General features: G+C 39.9%; 1 protein-coding gene across 4 annotated transcripts in view; it reads left to right on the top strand.

The window, feature by feature from the left end:
* Positions 1 to 26918, top strand: part of PDE4B (phosphodiesterase 4B) — a 449962-nt gene that overhangs the window by 385523 nt on the left and 37521 nt on the right. For all 4 annotated transcript variants that reach the window (XM_040978410.1, XM_040978413.1, XM_040978412.1 and 1 more), the window contains one exon: positions 25405 to 25517. In XM_040978410.1, the coding sequence (XP_040834344.1) occupies positions 25405 to 25517 (113 nt within the window). The remainder of the gene's footprint in view (positions 1 to 25404; positions 25518 to 26918) is intronic.

The following is a 26918-nucleotide window of genomic DNA, read 5'->3' as shown; positions in this document are numbered from 1 at the left end:
TCCCCAAATGGCACAACAACCCGGGTCAGGCCAAAGCCAGGAGCCAGGAGCTTCATTGCAATCTCTCACATGCTTGCAGGGCCCCAAGGTCTTAATCCATCTTCCAATGCTTTCCCAGTCACATTAACAGGGAGCTGACTAGAAGATGGAGTATGTGGTACATGAACCATTCCCTATATATATGCCTGCATTGCAGGCTGAACCTGTTACCCACAATGCCAATCCCTGCAAGATCCTAGATGTTTAAGTGAGAGACTGATGAGAAAGTGTAAACAGGATTTAAAACTGTTTCACTGGAAGGTAGCAGTAAAAAAAGAAAAATAGGATATGGTTAGAGCAGTGCCTGATGCAAAGCTTTTAGCGGCTGCTGAAGAGCAGGAACGTTAAGTATGTGTCAGCTGAAGCAGCGAAGGCCTTTGAGAGGAGTTTAAATGACTAAGTCAGTGAGCCTGCAAGTTGAAATGATCAAGAATTTGCAAGAAAACTGGTGGTGATAGAGAGGTGGGAACTGAGAAACAGCAATAATGGATTTAAAGTGTTCTTGATACAGGACAGTGTGAGGTGAATAGAATTTAAAATAGGCTTTCTTGTGTCACTGAGATAGGAAGTTGTGTTCTCCATTAAAAGTGATCAAAGTTGTCATGGGAATATGTGAGTAGCGAGAATTATTTGAACACAACACTGTGGTGATTTAGGAGGGAGATAAATTTTATTTTGGGGGGTGTGCAAGGAGGGCAGTGGGCTGGCATTGTGGTAAGGAAGCTTCTGTCTACAGTACCAACATCCCATATGAGTACTGGTTCAAGTCCTGGCTGTTCCACTTCCTATTTAAGTTCCTGCTAATGGCCTTGAAAGGCAGCAGAGGAGGTCTTGGGCCCCTACATCTATGTGGGAGACCTAGAAGAAGCTCCTGGTTTCTGCCTTTTGGCCAGCCAAGCTCAGACCACTACAACCATCTAAGGGAGTGAACCAATCAATTGAAAATCTCTCTGTCTCTCCTTCTCTCTGTGTAACTCTGCTCATCAAATAAAAATAAATAAAGTATTTAAAAACATTTGGGACCCTGCTAAGGATACAGAAAACTCTGTAAAATGAATCAATTTAGTGATGCCTTTCAGCTGTCAATATAGAAGGGTAAATATGGACAATGAGCTTTTCCAAGGAATCCCAAACTGGTGTTTCTTTAAATATTACTGAAGGTGGTATGCATGTCAGGTAAAGAGGCAAGCAGACTAGGCAAATATGGGGAGAAGAAAAAACTTGATCTATCTTCTAATGCTTTCCTAGGCACATTAGCAGGGAGCTAATAGGAAGTGGATTGTGTGGAACTAGGCAAATGTGGGAAGAAGAAAACAAGAGAATGAAATAATACACAGGGTCAAGATCAGATTTCCACTCTGCTTTATGCCAGGCACACAGCTGGCCATTGTATACGTTATTTCATTCCACCCTCCTAATGAGTAATCACAGCCTTATGAGATAAGCACCACTACCCCAGTTTCTCAGACAGACAACTTCATACTCAGATTGAGCAAGAAACTTACTCAAGAATGCAAAATGTACTTGAAAGAACTTCAAACCATACTATTGTCTGTAACTGCTGAGAAGAAAATGGTTGAGTTTGAATGAGGAATTTCAGAATTAGGAGTAGAGCATTTTCTAGTGGTAGGCTCAATGTGTAGCAGTTATTACAGAAGAAATCAAACTGCTAGGGATGGATCATGTGGTGCCAGAAACAACTGTTTTTTAGAAGCTTTTTAATGAAATACAGCATATAGAGATAAAACTACACAAACTCTACCAGTAAATGTCAGTGAATTGTCATAAACTAAGTAAATCAGTAGAGTAAGCATCCACACCAAGGAGTAGCTCATGGTGAAGGCAGTTAACGCTGTGATGAAGTTGCTGTTTGGAACTCTGTCTTCCCGTGTTACAGTGCCTAGGTTTGGTCCCAGTTCTGCTTCTGATCCCAGCTTCTTGTTACTGCACATCCTAGGAGGCAGCAGTTGACGGTGCAATGTCTTTGTTCTTGAGCATTTGTATGGGAAACCTGGATTGAGTTTGGAGCACCAGACTTTAGCTTTTCCTAGTTTTAGCTCCTGTATGCATATGGGAAACAGGAGCATGGAAATTCTCTCTGTGTCCACATGTTTCTTTCCTCTTCTTTCTCTTTAAAATGAGTTTTTAAAAATTAATAAATCAAATAAAAGAAAAATAGATCATTACCAGCCCCATTCAAGGGCCCTCAAGTCTCTACTAGTCACTAAACTTCCACATTTAACACTGTCTTGACTTGTATAATTAGTTTTTGCCTATTTGACTTTGTCAATGGCTCCCAATTACATGAGACAACCAAACAAAAGATTATTTTTTTTAACCTTGTGCTTTATTTGAATAGAAAGTGGGGATATTTGACAAATGTCTCATGCTTGTAGAGTAAAGTTAAAATTGCACTCAATTATGCTTTGTAGAAAATTCATTAAAAAGTTTGGTGGGATCTATTCTGGATTACTACAACTAACCTTATCATCAGAAAGAAGGCTCAAAGTTCAGCGTACCTTGTATATACAGTGTCCACTCTGGAAAGAAAGGGATTCAAAGAACGAACCAGATTTTCAAAAGAAGTGAATAGGAAATCTATAATCAGGAGAGTTTTGGATGCTAAGAGTCACCCATGTACTCTTGGTTGTTTGGAAATAATGTACACTTAGTCCTGGAATAAGGATTGAGAAAACACCAGCTGCTGTTCTGTCCTAGCTATCCGGGAAGACCCTATGTTAACCATTCTGCAATACAAATACAAATAATTAGATACACTTTAAGACACAAGACATAATGTTCTGAAAAAAGATGTCCCAAAACAGCAAAAATTTAGAGAAATACACGGTCAGTGTAGCAAATGGGTTTTTAAACCATCAAATGACTCACACACTCTTGAGACTGAGTTTCTTCTATAACATGGAGATAATGCTCCATTTGGTTCTCAGGTCTGCTATGAGACTCAAGCGATCTGCTGTGTGAGAGTAGTTTGCAAATTGCAAAGTGTTAGTGTGGTCTCTGCAGATATGTCCTTTTCAGTTGCTCCTTGCAGGTCAAAGGAAAGGGGAAAGGCCCAGATTAGAAGCACTACAGACATTTTAGACAGGTGACGCAGAACTTTGTAGTCAGGCCTGTGTAACAATACAGGTGCCACTACTTACCAGTGGCTGGGTGACTTTAGGCAAGTTTTTTAGTCTCTTTAAACCACAGATTCATTTCCAGAGTGGCACTAACACTTAGATTTGCCAACAGGAATGGGTAATTGTATATAAATCAGTCTTCAAAATAACTTGTGCACAGAATTATACAGATAAATAGCACCTGCCACCGAAATTCTGTAATGCTAATAAACAACAGCAATAGCAACATTCCTTCAAATAGGCACTAATGTTCAGGGCATGTGACAAACATTGACCTTCTAGGGCAATTGTCAAGCTCTTTCATTGTTTGATGATTTTCTAATTTACGGGAAACCTTCCAGGCTAATAGAGAGCAGGTCTGGGACTCTGGCCACCCTTACCGGTGCTCGGCTCAGGCGCTGGAAGGTTTCATTAGGCAGGCCTCTCCTCCTCTCCATTCCTACCCAGCCAGGTAAAACTCTGATTCTGTGTGGACCTGACCAGCCTTAGCCTCAGGCAGCCCAAGGCTGTGACTGATAGTTTTTGATGTGAAGTGCTGGAGCACACTCACCTCCCAGCTGAAGGATCAGTACACAGAGAGGCAGGAGAACTTTTCTAGATCAAACGGGCGATGAAGCTGGTACTAGAACCCATGTCTCTAAGTGCCAAAACAGAGCTCTTTTCTTCAACCAGATGAGGCTTAAGAGGAAGCTTCATATCTGCTATTTCAGTGCAACTCCTTCAGAATTCATTTTGAATTGTATTTCTCATGGAACTCAATGCTTTGCAAGTAACTATTAGTCAAAAACATATTTTTAAGGAGAACTGACATTTTGGATATCCTCTTCTTCACACATTCCAGTTTCAGAGCAGACAGAAAATTTAAAGATCGTTTTTAAGCAGCCAGTTTCATTTGTTGGTGCCGTTGTATTGCCTGAGGTCTCATGTCCAGGTGAAACCCCTGCTCTAGTTGCTCCAGTTGTCAGCTTGCTCTCACACTCTCACAGCCCTGATGTAGAGTTGTGTGCTAATGCTTTTTGTTGAGACAGTACAGCATGATAACTTACAAAATGAGAACTTGGGTCAAAAGAGAACAGTGATGCTTGCTGACGTCTACTAAACACTCTTTTCTTGCATGTAAATTGGGGAAGATGGTAGCTACTTCATATTAAACATTAATACAATGTGATGTCCTTAGTATAGTGACTGCATATAGTGAGGCTTAATGAGAATATCTTTCCATTAAGTTGTGTCACAACTGACATATTGAAAGGTCTCTCCTATGCAGCTGTTGTCTCCCTTAGCTAACAAGTCTTGCCTCAGTTAAATTTCTATCCTGGGGATCTTGGATTGTTTTGTGTGGTATGCAGCAGATAACTCTATTTACAGAAAAGAGCAAGGAGAAGAAAGGAAAGAAGTGGGAGGGAATGATAATTCTGAGATATACCTGAACCTAAGAACCTTAAGACCTGGGTTCAAACCTATTCTTTAGCTGTGTGCTGTGTAGATTTCATTCTCACTGTGAGCAAAATGAGTTTGTACTGTGACACAGACCATTGGCAACAGCGTAAGTGAGAGTGTTTTGTAGACTAAAATGTACTTTCTGGATTTGTGAGGATCACCATCATTATGAAAAGTTCTCTTCACTGTCCCCTTTATTTTATTGTGCAGTTACTGTCCCTATGTTAAGACAGAAAGCACTGTGCTTGGTGTTAAGGAGAGGTTTTTGTGTTTAAAATGTTTGCAATTGGAAGGGAGGCTGTGACCCACAGGGTGTGCCTGGAGCCATGACAGGTAGTTTGTGTGGGGACCATTGCCCTGGATCTCACATCCTGAGTGAGTGCCCTGCAGCATCGGTCTCTGAAGCGAACCCGGAATGCATGTGCATGCCAAGCCTGCTAGAGCTTGCATGTGGAGTTTCTGCCCCTCTGTCAAATGCCACCAGCATCATGTTCTCATTTTCTTCTTAACATAAATTTTAAAACAGCAAAGTGTATTCCCCATGGTACAGTGCACAGCAGTGGGCAGAGGGTGGCCCAATGACAGCTGAGTAGACTGTAAGGGCTGATTTCTCAGAGCCCAAGCCCCACTAGAAACACTCCACATATACATCTCTGCAAATCCTGAGACACACAAATAAAGAGAATTTAATTTCAGTCCTTCTTATATTCCATCAGAGACTGTGACACCTTTGTGGTAGTAAACATAGCTCTTGATTATAAGCACTCTTGGAGAGCATCACCTCATCTCCCCATACCTAAATCCACACTTCTGTAACCTATGCCTCTCAGCTGCAGGAAGTAATTGAGTGAATGACGAGCCTGCTTTCTCCATTCTGGATCCTGGGTTTCTCCTGAATGTCTGAAAGGATTCATTCCCCTGTTTGCTGTATGGGTTTCTATCGCTGCAGTAACAAAAACTACACAAATGCAGGGGCTTGAAATTTGCAATGCAAATCAAGGTTTTGGCAAGACTGCACACCTTTTTAGAGATTCTAAAGGAAGATCCATTTTCTTGCCTCTTCCAGTTTCGGGGGACTTTGCACATTCCTTGGCTCCTGCCCCACTTGCTTCTTCAGAGTCATCAACAGCCAGCCAGATCCTTCTCACTCCCTGCCATTCCCCCCATCACTATGACACTGAGTTCTAATTCCTGCTTTTCATAAATGTAAAGATGTTTTTTATTATATTGGGCCTGCCAAATGATTCAAAAATAATCTCCCTATTTTAAGGTTAACCTGTTAGCAATCTTCATCCCATCTACTATCTTAATCCCTTTATGCTGCACAACATAATATATTCAAGGGTTGCGGGAATTAGGCTACAGACCTCTTTGGGTGGCAATCATTCTGTGTAGCACAGGTTTTAAGAGTGTCTTCAGGATCTGAAAATGTCTCTGTAGCAGGGTTAGTAAACTGAGGCCCAAGGGCCAGCCTCATTTTTTGAAAATATAGTTTTACTGGAACAGACCCATACACGTTTTTCTATGGGTTGTCTGTGGCTGTGTTCACAGTAAGATGCAGATTGGAGTATTTGCCATAGAAATTGTGACAATCCACAGCCTGAAATACTTACTGCCTTCCTCTTACAATGGTTTACTTACATCTGCTCCAAAGCACTCCATGTAACTCTGGGTCTAACCGTTGTAACAGCACCCAAAGATCTTGTGAGCGCTCCTTCATGTTGTGTTCTTACACTTCTTGCTCATCTTTTTACATTCTAGCAGTGCTCTGCATGCCTCTCAAACTCCCTAAAACTACTGAACCTTTGTAGTAATTCCAAAAACAAGTCAAATCTCTTAATTTTGATAAATGTTCTCTTCTCCGCCTGGAATGCATTGCTCTTCTTTCCATATGTCTTGCCAGGCAAGCTCCTGTTCATCCCTAAAATCTTGCCAAGGCATAGCTTCACCAGGAAGCCTTCCCTGAAGCTGTAGCCCCGGAAGAAGTGATGACTCCTGTGCTTGAACAGACTTCTGGCTTCTTGTTGTCACATTTGTCCTTTTCGGTATTGCCTATGCTCAGCTGGGGAAACTCAGATTTTTCACTTTATCTCTTCTGCTTAAAGAGATGTTTCTGCAGATGGCCTTTCCCTTCTCATGGCTCCAGTCTCGTTCCCTGTGAAGTTAAACAAGGTCACTCTCTAACACCTTTCCACTTTATGGCCTTTGTTGTCCCAGAGAAATTGATCTAATTTCTTACAGCTACTGAAGAGACAAATCCCCTTTATTTAGTGTGTGCCCTGTCAAGTTTGAAATCATCCAAGATCTGTATCACTCATAGATTTGTTTTGACTGTGCAGCCTCTGGGGACAGAAGAGATGGGTAATAAGGAAGTAAAAGGGAACAAACAGCTAGTTGGACGATTTGGGGACATCTCTTACAGGCATCAGTTATTTTTCTTCAGTAACCAACTAGAAAGCAGCCCACATGGCCTACAGAGCAATAATCCTTTGCAGTAACTCATGTCTGGCATCTAACCACTTGCTAGAGACCCGCCCTAAAGTGTTGTTACCATATGGGAATCAGGCTAAACTCAATGTGGTCCAAATTAACATGTTTCCCTTTCTGCCCCAACTCCCTCACATCTGTCAGCGGTTCTGCTTTTGTGTGCAACTCCAAGCCTAGAAACCATTGTTGTTACCTTCCTGTCTCTAATCCTCTGTCTCATTTATAGTGAATAAACATTTCTTATTCCTGCACACACCTTAGAATTTAACCCTTTTCTTCCATTCTGTTGTCTTCCCCTAATTTAGCTTGCATTGCTGCAAGCTCAGATACCAACAGCAGGGTCTCCCAGCTTTCCTGCCTTAACTACTCTCGTTGAGAAACATCTTATGTACTTCCGCCGGTCTGATTGTCCCATCTTCCCTCTTTCTTACCCCACATTTGTCTAACAACAGACGAAAGCTTCTTGCTCTTTCCTTTGCAATACATACTCCTCTGCCTAACTTCATAAACTGAGCCTACTCAACGTTTTCAACACTCTGTTCAGTGAGAACTAGCTCTTCTCTTCTGTATGTTTCATTTGGCCTCCATCTGTTTCCTCCTGTGACAATCTTTGAGCTGAAACTCATTTAGATTCTGGGCACTTCCACAGGCACTTACAAAGTACTTGTTCTATTCAAGGCACAAGCACACCTCTGCCACTCTGTTACACAGCTCGTGACCTGCCCATGCTGTTTCCATTCTGCAGCTGTGTTCCTGCTCCTCTCCTGGACCACACATCTCTTGAGGAAAGCAGCAGCTATATTTCTTTGGGCATCCACCACTAGGACTTGCTGTTAAGTTCAGACACCTGGACTACCTTCCCATACCCATTCACTGTTTTCTCCCCACCCACGCTATCATTCATAAATTTATGACAAATCCACTTTATAAAGTTACACTGAATATTAGATATATTTTAGTCACAAGAGCCCTTGATTAACGACTCTGATGACTGACATTATCCTTTTAATGCACCCTGCCTACAGCTTTCAGGTTTTTTGTACTCAGACTCTAGAGCATTTGGAGTTACAGATATTAGTGAAATGGATTTTACCGCTCCTGGGTATGGGTATGTTTTCTGCCACTAAGTCTTGACTGGAAAATTCAATACCACTCTCACTAGATACAATAGCTTAAAGCACCTCATTTCACCTATTCCCAAGACAAGCATTTGTTAAATGCCTGCCAGTTAATATGAACTATTCAGGGCTTTCCAATAGCAACACCAGTGCCCTTTCTTGTAGACGAGTCATTCCCTCTTTCTCAACTCAGACCCAGCTCTTCTTACGTAACAGGAAGTGTGCAGGATGGGAACTGTGCAACTCAAAGCTTTCTTGTAAGGTCCTGTATTTTGGCCGTGGAAACATCATCGACTCTCCACCCGCTTAGATTATTCCTCTAAGCCTGTAGCTGCCAGGTGCCAGCTGGAACTTAGTTTAAAAAAAATAATAATTTCTAATCTACACTACAACCACTTGAAGATCATTCAAATTATAGTTATAATTCATTCATTTAGTAACTTCAATCAGTGAACAGTTCAGTAAAATTGCTAAATAAAAGCAAATGCTCAGAAAAGCTGACAATCTCACAATATCTGCTGTTTTGCAAAATTTGTAGTATAATTTGTTTGCAGATTATTGTTCCTTTTTTGCTGCAACTTAAAATAATTTTTTTTATAATTCTAAAAGCCTTTTTAAATTACCATTACGTGGTAAACACCAGAAACACCAAAATAAAAAACAAACCTCTTACTAACAAGAAAGTAAGTTAAAATATTACTGCAGTAATCTACTCTCCACATTTTCGCAATTTATGACTACTCTGAATCTGTATCCAATTGTTGTGTATATGAAGCTGTCATAAAGTGGCCTCAATGGCAGAAGTGACATACAAAATACTCATGGCTCTGGTCTGTGCGTGTGTATTCAGAGAGAGACTGACTTAAGCCAATATTTTCTACCTAGCCTGCACATTTATGTTGGCAAGATTTCACTGGTAAATATTGGCTTCAACCAAACACTGAAATCTTTAATCACATTTAAACAGACCTTGCATTATTCTGCATTAGAAAGTGTTAGAAAGGGAATAACAGGGAAAAGAGTAAATAGGTACAGCTATGATTTTTCAAATATACAAACGAAAAAAAATCAGAATTAAGAGAAATTCTTCAAGGGGAGAAATGCCAAAGAAACCGCTGCTGAAATACAAAGTTTTGTTTTTCTACAGTCTGGAGCTGGGTTCACTTAAGTGACGTAGGTTAAAAACCAGGGGGAAATAGGGCAGAAACGGAAGTACTACTAAATTAGGAGAAGTTGGCCAAAGAAAGGGCAGCTAGCTGTGACATAGACACTGTTGGCTTCTTTTCTACTGCTCAGGCCTTTCTTGTTTGCTGCTGTGTCACATTGGGTTGCCATGAAACTTGTAGCCTACTTTTTAATTTCATTAGAGGTTCTGAATCATGCACGTAAAACAGCTACTTGTCTGCTCACATTGACCACAGGAGGTGAGGTAGCATTTCCTGCTGCACACACAAGTCTGATGCTCAAAGATTCAGTTGGCTATGTCTGTTTTGTGTCTTCGTTTACATCCAGTGGTTCTGATTGGATCTGTTAGAAGCACATTCATCACCTGTAGACCTTGAATCTGTTGCCTAAGTGTTTTTTCCCTTACTCGGACTACCTCTGCACTGCCCAGATTCACATCCCTCACATTTTACCTATACCCAAATGCCGTTCCTCGATTTCCTGAAGACTTCAGGAGGACTGGCCCTTTTATTATTATTATTCCTAAATCTCTGAAATCTGCAATTATACCTGGTTAATTAAACCCTTGTAAATCACATTTTAGGGTAGAGGATGCAATTTTGAGGAAGCAGGGATCCTACAGGTATCCTGGTGAAGGTTGCATGAAGAAAATACCATTTTTATTTGTTTCTTTTCTCTTACTCTTTAAAAAATTTATTAGCTCCCGGGAGAGAATGAGAAAGTAATTTCTAAGAAAAAAGAAAGGAAGACTCAGAATATCATCAAACCTACCAGGGGATGGGAACTTCCTGGAATAATTCTGGAAAGCAAAAACAAAAACAAAAATAAAAACAAGAAACATTCTCCATGGTCGCCTTGGAGATGCAGCTTCATACGTCTTGGATTTCACATCCACAGAGGTAGCTCTCTTAAAATTTGGTTTAGTGACAAGTAGCATCTTTGAATTCAGCCTGGCTTAGCAACCGAGTTCCAGCTTGCACTTAGTGCTACATCTTTAGACAAATTGTGTAGCCTCTCGGAGCCTCAGTTTACTCATCTATAAAATAGGAATAATAACTATTTACAAAAGTTGTTGTAACAAGTAAGTGAGTTAACAAACAAAGTCTCTCGTGCACTCACTGACTTATGGTAAGTCAAAATAAACTTCAGCAGATCCAAATGTCTCCTTGAGGTTTACCCAACAAATCAGCCACGAAGCATTCCTGATAGCACAGGAGCCAGATTGCCTAAGTCTCAGTACTGGCTCCACTAAGTCTGTGACCCTGGGAAAGTTACTGAATTTCTGTTTCTCATCTATAAAATACAGTGATCTTTTATATGTAAATAATACTAGGGTCATCAAATTATATTAAAGGCTAAATTATTTACTGGGTACATAGTGCTTAGAAACAGTGGCTAATACTCGCAAATGTTGGCTACAGTCATTTTTATTACATTTCCTTCAACACAAGCACTTACCGTAGAATGAATTCTTTCCTTGGGTTGTGCAAGTCTAGCCTACGGCCTTATGATCCAAAATAATGCTATCAAATGGAAATAAAATATAAGTCTTATATGTACTTTAAAATTTGGGGGTAGACACTTAAAAAGAAGCAAATTAAACTCATTTTAAAGGATGTTTTAATTAACTCAGTGCATCTCAAATATGATTACATTAGCATGCAATGAAATCATTTGAGTTAGTATTTGAGTTCGTTTACAGCATTTTTCCTAGAAGATGTTTAATGAAAAAAACACATGGCTCACATCAGACTAGCTGCATTTAAAGTGCCCAAGAGCTACATGTGTCTTGTAGCTACCACATTGAACAATGCAGAAATTCCAGAGACTCAGTTATCTCATTTGTAAAACGTAAATCAGTTTAACAGCTTTGCTTACAAAGAAAAATCTAACAAATGTGAAACTACTGTATCAATTGGGGAAGTCGATATTAGCAGATTTTTCACTGTTGGCCATACTTAGACTGCCAACTGCAATATCATTTTCGTAAGTTGATATGTCCAAAGTCCTGAATGATACATGCTCCAGGATAGACCCAATTAGCCACTTTCCTATAAATAGATGAGAGATTTTAGCTGATAATGTTCCAGGAGGTTAGGAAATGTGTAGTCCTCTTCCTGTGCTTCTTCACTGTTCTCACTCTTCAGCAGAAAATGCAGTTGCTTCTACTCCCTACTGATATTTTAAAGTTCTTGGACAACTTGAATTCTAAAAACAAAGGTGAAAATAGTACATTGAATTGCCTGGGAACACTTCTTAATTTGACGTTTCTGTATTTCTTAAACTCTGAACTGTTCTTACAAATAATGTTCTCGTACATTAGTAATTTACTTGATTTTTACTCTCTATTGTGTCATATGATTCTTACAGCTCTCTATTTTCAGAGCAGTAGCCAACTTTTTATTGTCTAGTAGATAGTCAGTAGGAATCATAAAGCTTTAATTCAAATTTCAAATTTCTGGATTTTGCATTACTAGTTAAGAGTTGTGATTGAGCTATTTAAACTGTGAGCTTCAGTCTTCCTCTATAAAACAAAGATAATAATACCTCTCCCACAGAGTGCAATGGGGATTTAAAGAGATGGTGCAAAAGAAAACAATTGATAACTACAAACCATTAGACAATTGTAAAATGAAATTAGGAGATTTGCAAATCACTCTGTTTTTGCCATCTCTATGTTGGGTTTCAATGGCTTCCCATTTCTTGCCAAAGAATGCCCAGCATCTTATTTTACATGGAAACTGCTCCCACAGTCTGATCCTACTTTTGTGAATTTATCCTACCCAAATCCTTGACTCAAGCAAAATGTTTTCACAAATAGGACTGATACATTTGCCTTCCTTAAACAAGACTGAATGGTGTGGCATGTTCCTATCATTGTTTTTCCTGCTGCCAATTGCTTCACCTAATTTTTTTAATCTCTCAAAATTCTATAGTTCTTAAAATTGTTATTTTTACTCTACTTGAAAGACATAGTGATACAAAGAGCGAGCGAGTGAGAGATTTTCCACACGCTGATTAAGTTTCCCTAGAGCCTGCAACAACTAAGAGTGGACCAAATCAAAGCTTGAAGCACAGAATAAAATTCCAGGACTCCCATGAGGATGGTAGAGTCTCATCTATTTGAATCAGCACCTGCTGCATTCCAAGGTGAAAATTAGCTGGCAACCAGAAATGGGAGCAAAGCTGGGACTCAAAATAGGTGCTCTGATATATGTTGCAGGCATCATAGCCACATTTTAAGTATTGTGCCAAATACCCACCACTTTCCCATTCACCCATTTTTTTCTACCTTACCTCCAAATGTCTCCTAATATCCAATTCTCTCATGCCCTTACACTCTTCTATTGCCTCTGGACTTTATATCTTTCTCATCTCAGCTATAAGAATCTATTTAGGATTTTTTTTTATATTTGATGCACAGAAGTCAGTGATGACTAAATATGGTTACTCAGAGTTAAATAACAAAATCTGCATGTGATTTTGCAAAAGTCCTACGTGGAGGCAAAATGTCTTCCATATGGAAAGGAACCAGCCCAGAAATCTAGCCAAGACAAAAATACAAAAGAAATACAGAGCTCATTAATTGTGGTAACTATGAATGAAGATGTCAGCAAAAACAAGTTGGTTTGTCTGAGATTAAGAAAAAATGAGAGAAAAGAATTTCCGATGCTGTAACTTTAGTAATGTTCCATTTCAACGGCCTCTTTCCTTCTGGAAATGGGTACCCCATGTATCGATATGTTGGACAAGAAAACAATTCAACCAGTATTTTTGAAATTCTAACAGATAGTAGATATTGTGCTGTAGAACAGACCATCACACGCGAAATAATCCCTGCCGTCAAGAAGGGTAGCTTTTGGTAAGTGCAGTAGAGCAAGAATAGTTCTAATAAAACGTAGTCAACTGGAAGTGTAGTTCTGATCATAACATAAGAAGGCTAATAGGAAGGACACTTCATCTAACCCCAGATATCTACAGAACACCACAGACAGACCTTTAGGTTAAGTCCTAGAAAATAAGTGAGAGTTAGTTCAAAGAAAGAAGATGTTTCAGCCATCCATTTTTCTGCTTTGATTTGATTTCATGCTCACCAAGCAATCTTATGATTAGAATTTGATCTCTCATATATTGGAGCATCCAATAATGAGCCAAAAATAAACAAACAACAAAACAAAATAAAAGCATGAAAATGTGTTTTTAAAGTATAGCTGTCTAAATTTTAATTCACTGGTTTCTATAGTGGGTTGTAAGCTGAATTAAATTAATAAAAAATGAAGACTAACAAAAATTACATTTCTAGACCTGAGAATCTGAGCTGATTGTGACTTTTGCTAGTCAATCAAACACCATGGCTTTGAAGATCAAATAATCTCAACTTATCAATGTTCAGGCTATTTCTCTCTTTCTCTCCCTTCCATCCCCATTAATGCTAAATACATCTACAAAATACTGCACTTAAAAAGCACTATTAAAAAATGATGTCTTAGCACATTCCTGCCACTATTACAAAAAACTAAAGAAAGAGCGATTTATAAATATAAAGTGTTTTTTATGGTTCTGGATGCCAAGTCCAAGAAGGTCCAGGTGCCAGCAGGTGCATGGTCAAAGGAGGGCTCCTTTTTGTAATTCAAAAGGAAGTGCCAATGTTACTGTATCCCTTACTGTTGACAAAGAGAAAGAATAGGAGGGCAAAAGGGTCTAACCAGCTCCTGCTAGATCCTTGAGAGAGTTGCTAATCCTATTCCTGAAGGATTGGTCCATTTGACTTTATTGGTCCAAAGTAACTTTAAATATATACATATATATTTAAAAGAACTGAGGCAGTCCAGATTTGTAGAACAAGCGCTTAACCAATGCTGTACACCCTTCACAATTCTTTCTGTTTTGTATTACTTTATTAGAAAAATAACTGCAATGCAGCGTGCCTCCATTTCTGATAACTTTCTGGTGCCACTTGTTTGAATGCCAACACGAGTGAATCATTAAATTCCTTGAGCATCCTTTCATGCTGATGAGACATGTTTTAAATGGGAAAACTATAATAGATTCTCATTAGTAAGTGAATTCCAAAGTCAGAATTGTCCTGAAATCAGATTTTGGTAGGGCAGAGGGGAGGCAGAACAAAAGGGACAGTGCTCTGAGGTTGACACATCAAAGGCATAGTTCTGCTTTGTATCAGCCTGCTTTGCTGAAGAGAACCTTAGACTGTTTGCAAGAAGTCCTGTGGCTTAGTAAAAATGATATCGCATAGATAGAATGATAGAATCACATACCTTGGTTCATTCTTTTATTCCTTTCCTCCTACCTAATCTCTCTCTCTCCCTTTGACATGTCCAATCTGAATTTTCTTACATGCTTAATGAAAAATGTGTGTCATCATCCTCATAATAATACATTTTGATCTCATGGGGTTTATTTTTTAAGGGAAAAAATCAGATGCAAGTAAAAGTGCTTGCTAGACTGTCAATTTACATATACAAAGCCGAGTTGAGACTGAAATTTTTTTTAACTTACAGTCTTGGAGGAATTTGCTAAAAAGACTGGCATCAAAATGACCCACTTTCCACTGTTATTTCCCTTGGGGGCTGTGAACCTCTTCTGTGAATCCACTCAGAGTGAAGTCCCTGTCATATGCAATTGCAAAGCCCTTTATTTCTAAGGACACATTAACAAAGTCCTGCCCAAATGGTGGCCACAAAGGATACAAACTTTGCCTTCAGAAAATTGCATTCAGAGTATATTCGTGTTCTCCAGTTCCTGTGGTTTGTTCTAAGAATGTTTTACTCAATAAGATGGAGAATGCCTGCTTGAAATGTTGAACCTTAACACAGGTGTGTTTAATTGACCAAATATTTATCAAAATAAAATATACTGCTTTGGGCATGGTGACTAATAATGAAGAAAAGATACTGCTAAGGATAAAAAGAGGAAAGCCACAGATAGAACCACCAAATAGATTAATAAGCTCAATAAAACATCACTAAATAGAGGCTGATTTCTATATACATAAAACTATTTTATATTTTAACAAATACGGCACGTTGGGAAGGAAGGTAAGATTGAAATAAGCATGTTAACATCAAAACATTCAGTCTGACAAGGAAACCTCATTTAAGAACAGCTATAGGACTACAAGCTTGTAAATAAAGTTAGACTCATAAAGTGAATGAAAAATAGCCAATCAACACACACTTTTTACTTCCAAAGACTGGAAAAGTAAGGGAGGAAGATGATAAGGCACCTACCTTGAGAGACTTGCCACTTAGAGAATGGAAAGAGGATTTCAATAAAATCATTCCATGCAATGGACAATACCACCTCTGCATTATCTTGTTCATGGCTGTAATTTATCACTCCACTATGGCTTAGTACATACTAGATGCTCAATTTGTCTTCATGGAATGAATCAGCAAGCATTTTTCCGAACAATTTTCTTACCCTACAGCCACTACCCTGTTGTTTTAGATTTTAATTAGGAATTTAACAAATTCTAAGCTAAGACACGTATCAAAAAGTCAGTTTTCTGACACTTTGCTGGGTCGGTACATTTTAGGTTTTCAAAGCCAACCTTATCCAAACTCCTTTTGCTAGAGCCACACCAAGCCACTATCCAACTTAGTCATCTAAAAATGTTAATGTACTCTTCAAAAAGTGACCCAGGAACTTAGAAAAGATGGTGGATATGGTGGGAAAAATTCCTAACATGTTTTACTCAATACTTTGCATAAGTTGACTCACTTTGTTCTCACAGCTGATTTAAGTCATGTTCCTATTTCATAGATGAAGAAACCGAGGCGCAGTGTGCTTCTTAGTTTAAGATCACGCTGCTGCTTAGTGGCGTAATCTGAATTTACAAACAATTAGGTCAGACTCACTCAAAGATGTTCCTCAGAACTCTAAGTAGGGACATCCTGGTCTGTCTTGTCACAGCCAGCACATTTTTCTATTGTTATTGTTACAGCTTTTCAGCATTGTTAAAATTTCTTGAACTTTGTTGATTCCTATTTCTAAGATTCAACAAAAGGAAAATGCTCCTTTTTAAAAAAAAATCTTAGTTTTATTTTTAAGTTTTTTCTTTAATGTAAAATGCAGAGTGACAAAGTAAGGAGACAAAGAAAGAGACCTTCCATCTACTTATTCACAGCTCAAATGCCAGCAATAGCCAGAACTGACATAGTTGAAAGGCACAAAACCAGAACCCCATCCAGGTCCCCAATAAGGGGAAAGCCAAGCACTTGAGTCCTCATCCCCTGCTTTCCAGATGCCTGAACAAGAAACCGGGTGCAACGCTGAATAGCTGAGACTAGAAACAGCCCTACAATATGGATGCAGGCATCATGAATTTTAGCTAACCAGTTGTTGCCACAATCCCCACCCTCTGTTCATATTTTTGTAAAGTCATCTTTCTTAAAAGCTTGCATAGAAATCAGGATTACAGAAAAAAAGTTTGCAAATCACAAGTGTAGAAGTCTGTTTTTATAAAATGAACATGCCCAAGAAACTGTTACCCAGACCAAAAACTACTCATGGATCTGTACTGGCACCATAGAAGGCCCCTCAAGTCTTTTCTGATAACCGAACTTTTGATATCACACACACTAGTGCTTACCTCTTTGAAATTTATACAAGTAGAGGCATACTTTTTGCATCTACTTTTAACATTTGATTTCTCTTTTGCTACATGGTATGAAATCATATATGCCATCCCATGTGGTATTGTTCCAATTAATTTAGCCACTAAAATAGTCTTGGTCTAATAGGAAGAATGCAATTATACAAGGCCTGTAAACAAAGGGTTAAATGCATTTTTGTGTGTGCTTTCTTTTGCTATATTAAAAGGAGGTTTGACAGATATGTTTATTATCTGTTGTATTTAATATATATATATACATAGCTATGTCAAAATTGACCTAGGAAGCAAATAATCCAATTAAAATGACTAACCATCTAAAGAAACATTTCTCAAAGAAAAACATTAATGAAAACAGCAGGTAAATAGGAAAAATATTCAACGTTACTTGTGTTCAGGGAATTGCAAACCAACACCACAATGAGATGTCAACTCACACCAGTAATTCCGGTTGTTGTAAAAAGACAAAAGATAAAAAAACATTGGTTAGAATATGGAGAAAATGGAGTTTTGCACACCATTGCTGGGAACATAAATTAATACATACAAATTGAGTAAACAGTCAAAATTCCATCCAAAAACTAAAAATAGATATATCAGATGAGTGATAATCTGTTGGGAATATACATCCAGTGGAAACAAAATCAGCCCATCTAAGAGACATCTGCACTTTTCCGTTCTTACTGCAGAGCTGTTAATACATGAAATAGAAACAACCCGTGTATCCCTATATAAATGAAAGGACAAAGGAAAAGTGGTACATTAGCAAAATGGAATACTACCCAACCATAAAGAGGATGAAATCTTGTCATTTACAGTAACTGGGGTGGTACTAGAGCTCTTTTGTTAATTAAAACAACTAAACACACAAAGCCAAATTTACACAATCTCATTCATATCTAAATTCTTAAAAGTAGCTGGACTCATAAAAGTTAAAAATGTCATGGAGGTTGTTAGAGGAGGGGAAGAGGGATGGAAGGAATGGGGAAAGATTGGTTGACAAGAACTAGATTATAACTAGTAAAGAATAACACATTGAGGCATTCTGCTGCACATTGGAACTGTAGATAATATCAAGGAGCTGTATATATTTCTCTATTTAGAAATATAACCCAGTAGCATTTTTGATATTTTATTATTAAGAAATATTAAATGCCTGAAAGGAAAAACATATTTACTATAGTTGAGTATTATGCAATAAATGAATGCAATATAGCATCATATAGTACCCCACAAATATGAATATTTTTATATCTTTATTAAGATTTGCAGGTGTTGGTATTGTGGTTTAGTAAGTTAAGTCATCTGTTGAAGTGCCAGTATCCCTTATGGGTGACAGTTTCAGTCCTGGCTGCTCTATTTCTGATTCACCTCTCTGCTAATACGGCTGGAATAAATCAAGTTCTTGGGACTCTGTACCCATGAGAAAGACATGGATGAAGCACCTGGCTTTGACCTGGTCCAGTCTTGGCTGTGGCAGACATTTGAAAAGTGAACCAGTGGATGGAAGATCTTCCCTATTCTCTGTCTATCCTCCTCCCTCCATTAATTCTGGCTTTCAAGTAAATAAAAATTATCCAAATAAAAATAATTTAAAGCATTGCATTTAGATGTGATTTGTAGAACATTATATTTGGGTACATCACTACTACTTTCACTTACTTATGTGCAATTTGGGGCAGTGTACTTCTTTCTCTGAGACTCAATTACCTAATGCAGAAGGAGTGAAAATAATTAAGATTCCAAAGGTAAATGATATTCAGTGTGTAAATAGCCTCTGTTTTTACTTTTCCAAAATATGAAGTGAATAGTAAAATCATATTTATCTATGAGATGACAGGACGAGTGCTTACGACTCCTTGAGCTGTCATCAGCTTGGATGCTGACTTCAGAATGGCCGAAATCTCTGGCTAGATGTTCAAATCATGAGCAGCTCACAATTTGTGGCCAAACTGAGTTTCTCCACAGTGCATCTGTATCCCATTTGTAAGAATAAATGCTTGTGTGAAATACTTAAATGTTTGGGATCTATTTTTTTGTGTATTCTCCCATTTTGCTTTTCCTGTGAGAATTTAATATCTATCTTATTTTCATTTTACACTTGAAAACATTTGTCTCAGAGAATTTATACAGTTTGCTTAAGGTTATCTATTCAAGCAAGTGCAGGATGAGAACCACACTAGGTCTTCTGAAAAAAAATACATATTACACAGTCTTTCTGTGCTAAGACCCATGTTAGGTAGGTGATCCGAAGCCTGGGGCCTCCTCCAGGTCAAAAAGGGAAGCAGAGACTCGCGAAATGACAACATTTAGGAAAATAATTACGCAATTGAAAATAAAACACTCCCAAGGGTAAGACGTAAATTTGAATGCAGCATTTTGATGGTTACATGCACTGGAAGTGTTGAGCTAAATCCTCAGTTTCACAGACAAAAAATATATTCTTTTAAATGAATTAATTGTATTGATTTGAAATTCAGCTTGATAGTAGGAGATGGAAAGACAGGAAAGAGAGGAGAGAGAGGGAAGAACTAGAACTGTTTCCTCTGTTGCTTCACTATTCAAATGGCCACGCCGGTTAGGGGTAGGTCAGGCAGAAGCCAGAAGGTTGGAACTCCATCTGAATCTCCTACATGAGTAGCAGAGGTCCAAGTAATCATGGCATGTTAAGTTGCATCACCAGGAGTATTATCAGGGAACAGACTAAGAAGCAGAGGAGCCAGCAGCCAGGATTTGGACCAGCTGTCTGACATGAGATGCTGGCATTGCAGGTGGAGAGTTAACCTAGCATACCATTCTACTGGCCATAGACCAATATATATTCTTGCCAGGGATCTGAAAGGAATTATTTGTTCTAATAATTCAACTTGTGGCTTAAGATAAATTAGAAATAACCGTGTAGATTTATTGACTCATCTATAGCCAATTCCTGATAGGTTTTTGTCTATTCATTGCTTTTGGTATTTCAAGATCTCTAAAGAATATTGCTAGCTGGGCCCAGCACAATGTTCAATGGCTAAATCCTCACCTTGTAAGTGTTGGCATCCCATATGGGCACCAGTTTGTGTCCTGGCTGTTCCACTTCCCATCCAGTCCCCTACTTATGGTCTGAAGGCAGTGGTGAGTGGCCAAAAGCCTTGGGGCCATGCACCCATATGGGAGACCTGCAGGAGGCCCCAGGCTTTGGATCAGCTCAACATCTGGGGAGTAAACCAACAGATGAAATATCTTTATGTCTCAATGTCTGTATGTCACTTCTTCTCTCCGTAAAACATGATATTCCTTTTTAATTAAGGAAGGAAGAAAGCTAGGAAGGAAGAAAGTTATATTACCAGCCTTGGGCCTGCAAAATGGCTCAATTTGCTAATTGTCCACGTGCAAGTGCCAGTGTTGCACATCGGTGGCAGTTCATGTCTTAGCTCCTCCACTTCTAATCTTCTCTCTGCTTATGACCTGGGAAAGCAGCAGAGGATGGCCCAAAGCCTTGGGACTCTGCACCCATGTGGGACACTCTGGTCATTGTGACGATCTGGGGAGTGAACCAACAGATGGAAAATCTGTCTCTCCTTCTCTCTGTAAATCCGTCCAATAAAAATGTATAAATCCTTTTAAAAATAATATTACCAATGTTTTCCTGTGCATGACCTCTGCATGTGAAAACAGTTACTGAGCTCTGAAATATGCGTGATTTTGTATTTAGGGGAATGCAGATTTTTTTTTTTTTTTGCTGCTCTTTTCAACTTTATTCAATAAACTTGCATTTGAGGGTTAAAAAACACAAAGCAAAAACCATACTTAGAAATGCTATCACAGGGCCTGGCATGGTGGCCTAGTGGCTAAAGTCCTCACCTTGCATGCACCAGGATCCCATATGGGCATCGGTTCATATCCCGGAAGCCCCATTTCCAGCCCAGCTCCCTGCTTGTGTCCTGGAAAAGCAGTCGAGGACGGCCCAAAACCTTTGGATCCTGCACCTGCATGGGAGACCCGGAAGAGACTTCAGGTTCCTGACCCTGGATTTACTCAGCTCTCGCCATTGCTGCCACTTGGGGAGTGAACCAGTGGCTGTCTCTCCTCCTCTCTGTATATCTGAATTTCCAGCAAAAATAATCAATAGAAGGAAAGGGAAAATGGTATCACAAAGAAATGTTGCAATAATTGAGAGTTTGCTTAAGATCTCCTTTGACAAAGAGCTGTTTTAATATCATATATTATTACCAGGCTAATATTAATTACAACTATTCTTCCATTTTTCTCTCAGTTTCTAAGTGTCAAATGTGTAATTATAAACTGACAGCCTAAGAGGGTATGCCTTTACTACTTTCTGTTAAAAAGGGAAGTAGGAGTAAGAGAAGGGAGATTAGTTTTTACTGTTCCTTCCCACTGTAAATTTTTAGAAACTAAAGTCAAATACATGACTGTCCATGGTAACATTACCTGCTTTTCCTCTTTTGAGACTTGTTTCTAGGGTGTTAAATCTCTTCCTTTTTTAGATCATTTTATACAATTCAGGAATAGGAATAGTATCCTGAGAGCATGACCTGTGCAGTTGTATTAGGCTCAAAAGAGTTCCATATTTTCTCTTAAGAAAATAAAGATTTATTTATTTGTGAGTTCAAGATGCATATGAAGAGAGAGAAAGCAGAGAAAAATCTTCCATCCAGTAATTCACTACCACAAGCGGCCACAACTGCCAGGACTGAGCTGGGCTAAAGCTAGAAACCAGTAGCTTCATCTGGGTCCCATGTGGGTGGCAGGGGCTCAAGGACTCGGGCCATGCCTTCTGCTTTCCCATGCCATTATCTGGAAGCTGGATAGCAAGCAGAGCAGCCAGCACATGAACTAACACTCACATGGGCTGTGTTGCAGGCGGGGACCTTACTCACCATCCAGATTTGCTTTTAAAATTTGTAGCAATTATATCTCTGAACTTGTGTTTTGAGAGTGAAATCTGATTGGGAGATGAAATCTGTGCCAGTGGCTTGGAGTTTTGTTTATGTGCTGTTGTACTTTCTGCATTTGTCTATGCTATACAGATACTTCCACCATTCTCTCTTCTGATCCCTGATACCCAGGGGTCATGTGGCCTCTTTCTTCTTGCCACCATCTATGACCAACGCTTCCCACTTTCTCAGCAGGTGTCCTGACATATTCAGGAAGGAGCTGAGTCAAGCATGTGTGTCTTGGAAAGTCTCATGTGGGACATAATAGGAATTGTCACTCCTCTGGGTGGCATAGCTGTAATGTAGTAGACAGATGCTGTGTTTTGGTGGCAGTGAGCCTGCTGTCAATGCTTGATCTGGAACTTTAGTATACCTCAGTACAGAGGCTACAGTATCCTTAGGGGTATCCTTAGGGGTTGTCTGCTCTGGAATGCAATATGGGAATCATGGTATGGAGAAGTGCATGACTTGCTTCTCCAGGGTCTGCTCCTGGCTGGGACACAGCAGCAAATGTTGGCAGCTGCCAGGAGGAGGCACACAGCAGTTGGTAAGAGTCATAGAAAACAGAGTCTCTTCTTTCTTGTGAGGCTTCTGTGGTATCCTTTGCCTCTCAAAATGTGGTATGAAATAATAAACCAAGTTAATTGTGACAAGTGTGCAATAACAATATATAATGTTAACAATAAGGAAACCAGCATGTGGGGTATGTGAGGCTTTCTTTTCATCATCTTTGAAATTTTTCTACCAATTTGCAATCATTTTAAAATAAAAACTTGATTAAAAAAATAAGAAGCATCACGACAGATTGAGAGACAAATGCAGAAAAAGCATAACGCTTCATTGATTATACCTGTAACAGCATATTGTCTTGTTTTTGAGCAAGAGATTCTATACTTTTATTATAGTGGGCCCTGCAAATCATGAAGCTGGTTTTTACTATACAATTCCTTGCTGAGTATACCATTTATTTTTGTTGACCTGAAAATGAGGGAAATGAAGCAAAATTCTCATCCCATCTATCAGCCAGTTACCTAATCACATTGTCCTAATTCAAGAAACGTACTGGCCATTGTGCTCATTTGGAAAATGAACAAGCAGAAGACAGATCTCTCCTTGTCTGTATCTCTTCCACTCACTTTCTGGAACACTCCCTTTCAAATAAATAAATAAATCTTTTTAAAAGCACAAAATAAAAGGATGCATGTGTGCATGCTGGGTTCATAGAAATGATAAGAATTAAGCTATGACCATAACAACCAAATGGTATGTGTCTGAAGGGGTCTCCTTTTTCTGATGCTTCTATTGGCGTAATTACTCTATTTCCTTGCTCAAGCTTGAATGGAATTCAGATCCTTTTTTTTCTTCATGATGGAGAATCATGATGTAACACCCTAGAGCTGGTTTGTACATCAACCCATTGCACAAGTCTAGAGCAGATTATTGACTGCCCCATCATCCTAGCACTTGTGTGTCTGTAGGTACAATCAGACTGTGATCTGGACGACGCTAGCCCTGAAGGCAAGGAGCTGGAAAGCAGCTCAAATTTTTCTTTTATTAGAGGCAGGGGGATGAGGGTAGGAGGGCTGTGTCTCTCCAGGAAAAGCTTCCTTGGGAAACATGTTTTTTTGGAAAGTAACAGGGGAAGCAAGGTGCTGTCCTGGACTCCGCCAGGGTGAGGGAAGAGGATCTCCCTTTTGAGGCAACATTGCAGAAGAACGTTCCAACCTTGGAAAAGAAGGGAGGAAAGTCATGTGTGAGTCTAGCTTGAAGTGAGTCTTATTAAGAACACCTCAATTCTCGTCTGCACATTTTTGAGGGGTGTGAAAAAAAATAGAGGAAGTTGCCTGCAGTGGTTTAGTGGGTTTCTGAGTATGACATACAGGATATTGAATTTTAACCCTTGCTTCATCCAAAGAGTACTCACACTTCAGGGCTGAACAAGGCAACTATTCTTTGAAATGTGCATCTGTGGCCAGGTGATTCCCGTCTGTTTATTCCTTTTTGGCCTCAAGTATTTGAGTTCCGCATTTGAAATATTATTCATATAATAATAAAAAGCCTAAGTAGTGTTGCTAGGATTTCTGCATAAATGTATAAGTAACAGGCTCCAAATATGACAGAGCTGTTATTTTAAAACACAATATGAGGCTTGTAGTTTTATTAATGACTACTGTGCGCTTGTGCTCCAGAAACCAAAGTAACGTCACTATATATTGTTCCCTTGTGTATGTTGGAGCATGCTTCTTAAAACCAGCTGTAGCTTCATGAATTCATCTACCATTTATAAAATTAATTTAGTGTTTATTAACATGGGTTTCTTAAGTCAATAACCTGAAGTATTTGTTTAGACCCACAGACTTTCGGATATGTAATAGCATGTTGTGAATATGTAATGAGAGTTGTAATTGTGCCATCAAAATGTGATCTTGAAAATGCTAGTTTGGAGGCTGGAATCCCTGAGAAATATTTCCAGAAAGTGTAGATTCCAAAAGTGATCCATCAGAGTCCCCAGCTTTAATCAAAATGAAAATCTGCACCGTTCACAAGTCTAGCTCCACCTGAAAGTCCGGGTCAGAATTTCCCTGTGATCCTGGCACCCGCAGAAGGGAAGTTTTAGCTTTGTTTAGTATAACAAGAGCTGCAGGACTCCCAAGCCAATAAACGTGTTCACGTCAAACTCCAGACAGTTTTTCTTAGCCTGAACTCTTATCAAGGGAGACCTCATTTTGCCTCTAATTAGAGAGATTCAAGGGAGAGAAAGAAATCGCCTGTGTCTCCTACTGGTGCGGGTCAGCATTTGCCGAATTAAAGTGATTGCGACCTAATGCAGCGCCGCCCCCTCCCCCGTTTTCCACCGTCCCGGGGTGAATGACTGCTTTGCCTTTGAACGTAAGGGTCGATCTTCCTCCCCACCAAAATTTCGGCTGTGTGTTTCGTTTAGAAGAAAAGCTAGACGAGGAGAAGCTTTCCTCATTTCTCCACTAGACTGCAAACACTCAGAAATGACATCAGGCAACCCGAAGAACCCAGGATGACTAAGGCCCACAGAGTGTGAGAAAACTCTCCCTGCTTCTCTGCCTTTGGTTTTCGGACACATTTATGCAGATGAGCTTGCCAGAGCCGGCTCCCCCGCCTTCTTCCTCAGAGGAAGTTTCTTGGTAGATCACTGACACCTCATCCAGGCGGGCGGGGGCGCGGGGGGGGGGGGCGTGAAAACTTGGCCGCCGCGGGCGCCCTCAGCGCCACGGTGATTTGTTCTCCTGGTGGAAAGAGCTGGAAGGAAGGAGTCGGCGCGCAAATAATGAAGGAGCACGGGGGCACCTTCAGTAGCGCCAACATCAGCGGTGGCAGCCGGGACCCTGCTATGGACAGCCTGCAGCCGCTGCAGCCTAACTACATGTCTGTGTGCTTGTTTGCAGAAGAATCGTATCAAAAATTAGCAATGGAAACGCTGGAGGAATTAGACTGGTGCCTCGACCAGCTCGAGACCATCCAGACCTACCGCTCAGTCAGCGAGATGGCTTCTAACAAGGTAAGAGGCGACCCTGTCACCCAGGGCAGTGTGAGCCTGCAAGGGGCTCTGGTTGCACCGACCCCCTACCCAAGGATCAGCTCTCAGAAGCTGTGTGTGGTGTGTGGTGTGTGGTGGTTCTGTGTCCTAAGATTCTGGTCCAAGCACCAGTGTCGGCTGGTGTTGTGGTACTGCTACTGCTGAAGTTTAAAGTCCTCAGTTAGCTGTCTTTGGCTGTGGATGCAGCTCAGGCTCTATTCAAGACTAGGAGGTTTTCTGTAAAGCCTATTGTCAAACAAATGGAAATCTTTGTTGTGGTGGTGGTTGCTGTTGTTGGTTGTCTTTTCCAATTATCAGGAATCTAAAAAGTGTATGTATGCCACATGTTGCCTTGCCGTCAAGTGTTGCTGGTTGTAAAGAGGAAACTTCTCTACCCTCCTTCTGTCAATGAGAAAGTGATTTGTCCTCAAGTCTGAAAAACTTCTGCTGAGAAGCACATAGTAGGATTTGCTAACATTTACTTCGTGATGCTGCCGCCAACCTAAGTGAATAGAAAGAATTGATCTCTGAAATAGAAAGTAGCTCTTTAAAAGTTTGCTGGCTTTCAAAGTGGAATGATTTGAAACCAAATCCCACTCATACTGCAAGGGGAGAAAAAGGTTTTGTTTACAATCTCTAGACAAAACTTAGTGTTGAAGAGCTTTAATTATCTATCATTATATCATTTGTTTAATTAACACCTGGACTGAGAGTGCTAATTTACTTAATTTATGTAGTGAGAGTTGTTTGTTGTTTCTCTGTTTGTTTGTATTTGAACTTGAGGATCTTAACTATGCCAACACAGTAAAGGGGATGAAGTTGTACATATGCATTTGTACAAGTTATACCTATGTATTTGCACAGATACGTGTGTATACACGTGCATACATCCTGGGACACAAAGCTTTAGTGTCTCCCCAAGGTACTTGTGGAGAGTCCCCACTCCCTCTAGCCTGAGGAGCAGTGTCTGTTTTGGGTCCTCGGGCTGGGAAGAGGCTGGGCTCCAGCACCCGCCTGAGGAGCTCTGTCCTGGGCACCAGCCCTCTGGAGTCCTGAGGTGTGCTTCTGAGTGGGAGTCCCTCCTCCCTCTCCCAAAGGCCTTAGAAGTCTCAACTTTGGCTCGAGGCATGCTGGCTCCAGCACCCTTAGGAGAGCCTGAAGGAAGGGTGGGGGAAGTGTGTTTACTCTACCACTCTGTTTATTGGTTAAAAAGGACAAAAGTAAGTCCCCTTCTGAGCTTTTTAAGTCGAGAGTTCAAACGTTGGGGAAGGGAGATAGTCAGGACACATAGGAAGTTTAACTGTGTGAGGACTTCTGAAGTTCTTCATTGAAGGCTTAAACTCGGGGACTTTCCAGGGTGCTGCGGCTCTCAACGCACTACCT

This window comes from Ochotona curzoniae, unplaced genomic scaffold, assembly GCF_017591425.1.
Source record: "Ochotona curzoniae isolate NIBS_2020 unplaced genomic scaffold, NIBS_Ocur_1.0 contig_291, whole genome shotgun sequence".
NCBI classification, from domain to species: Eukaryota; Metazoa; Chordata; class Mammalia; order Lagomorpha; family Ochotonidae; genus Ochotona; species Ochotona curzoniae.
Note: the sequence above shows the minus strand (reverse complement) of the source record. Positions and strands in the feature narration are given on the sequence as shown.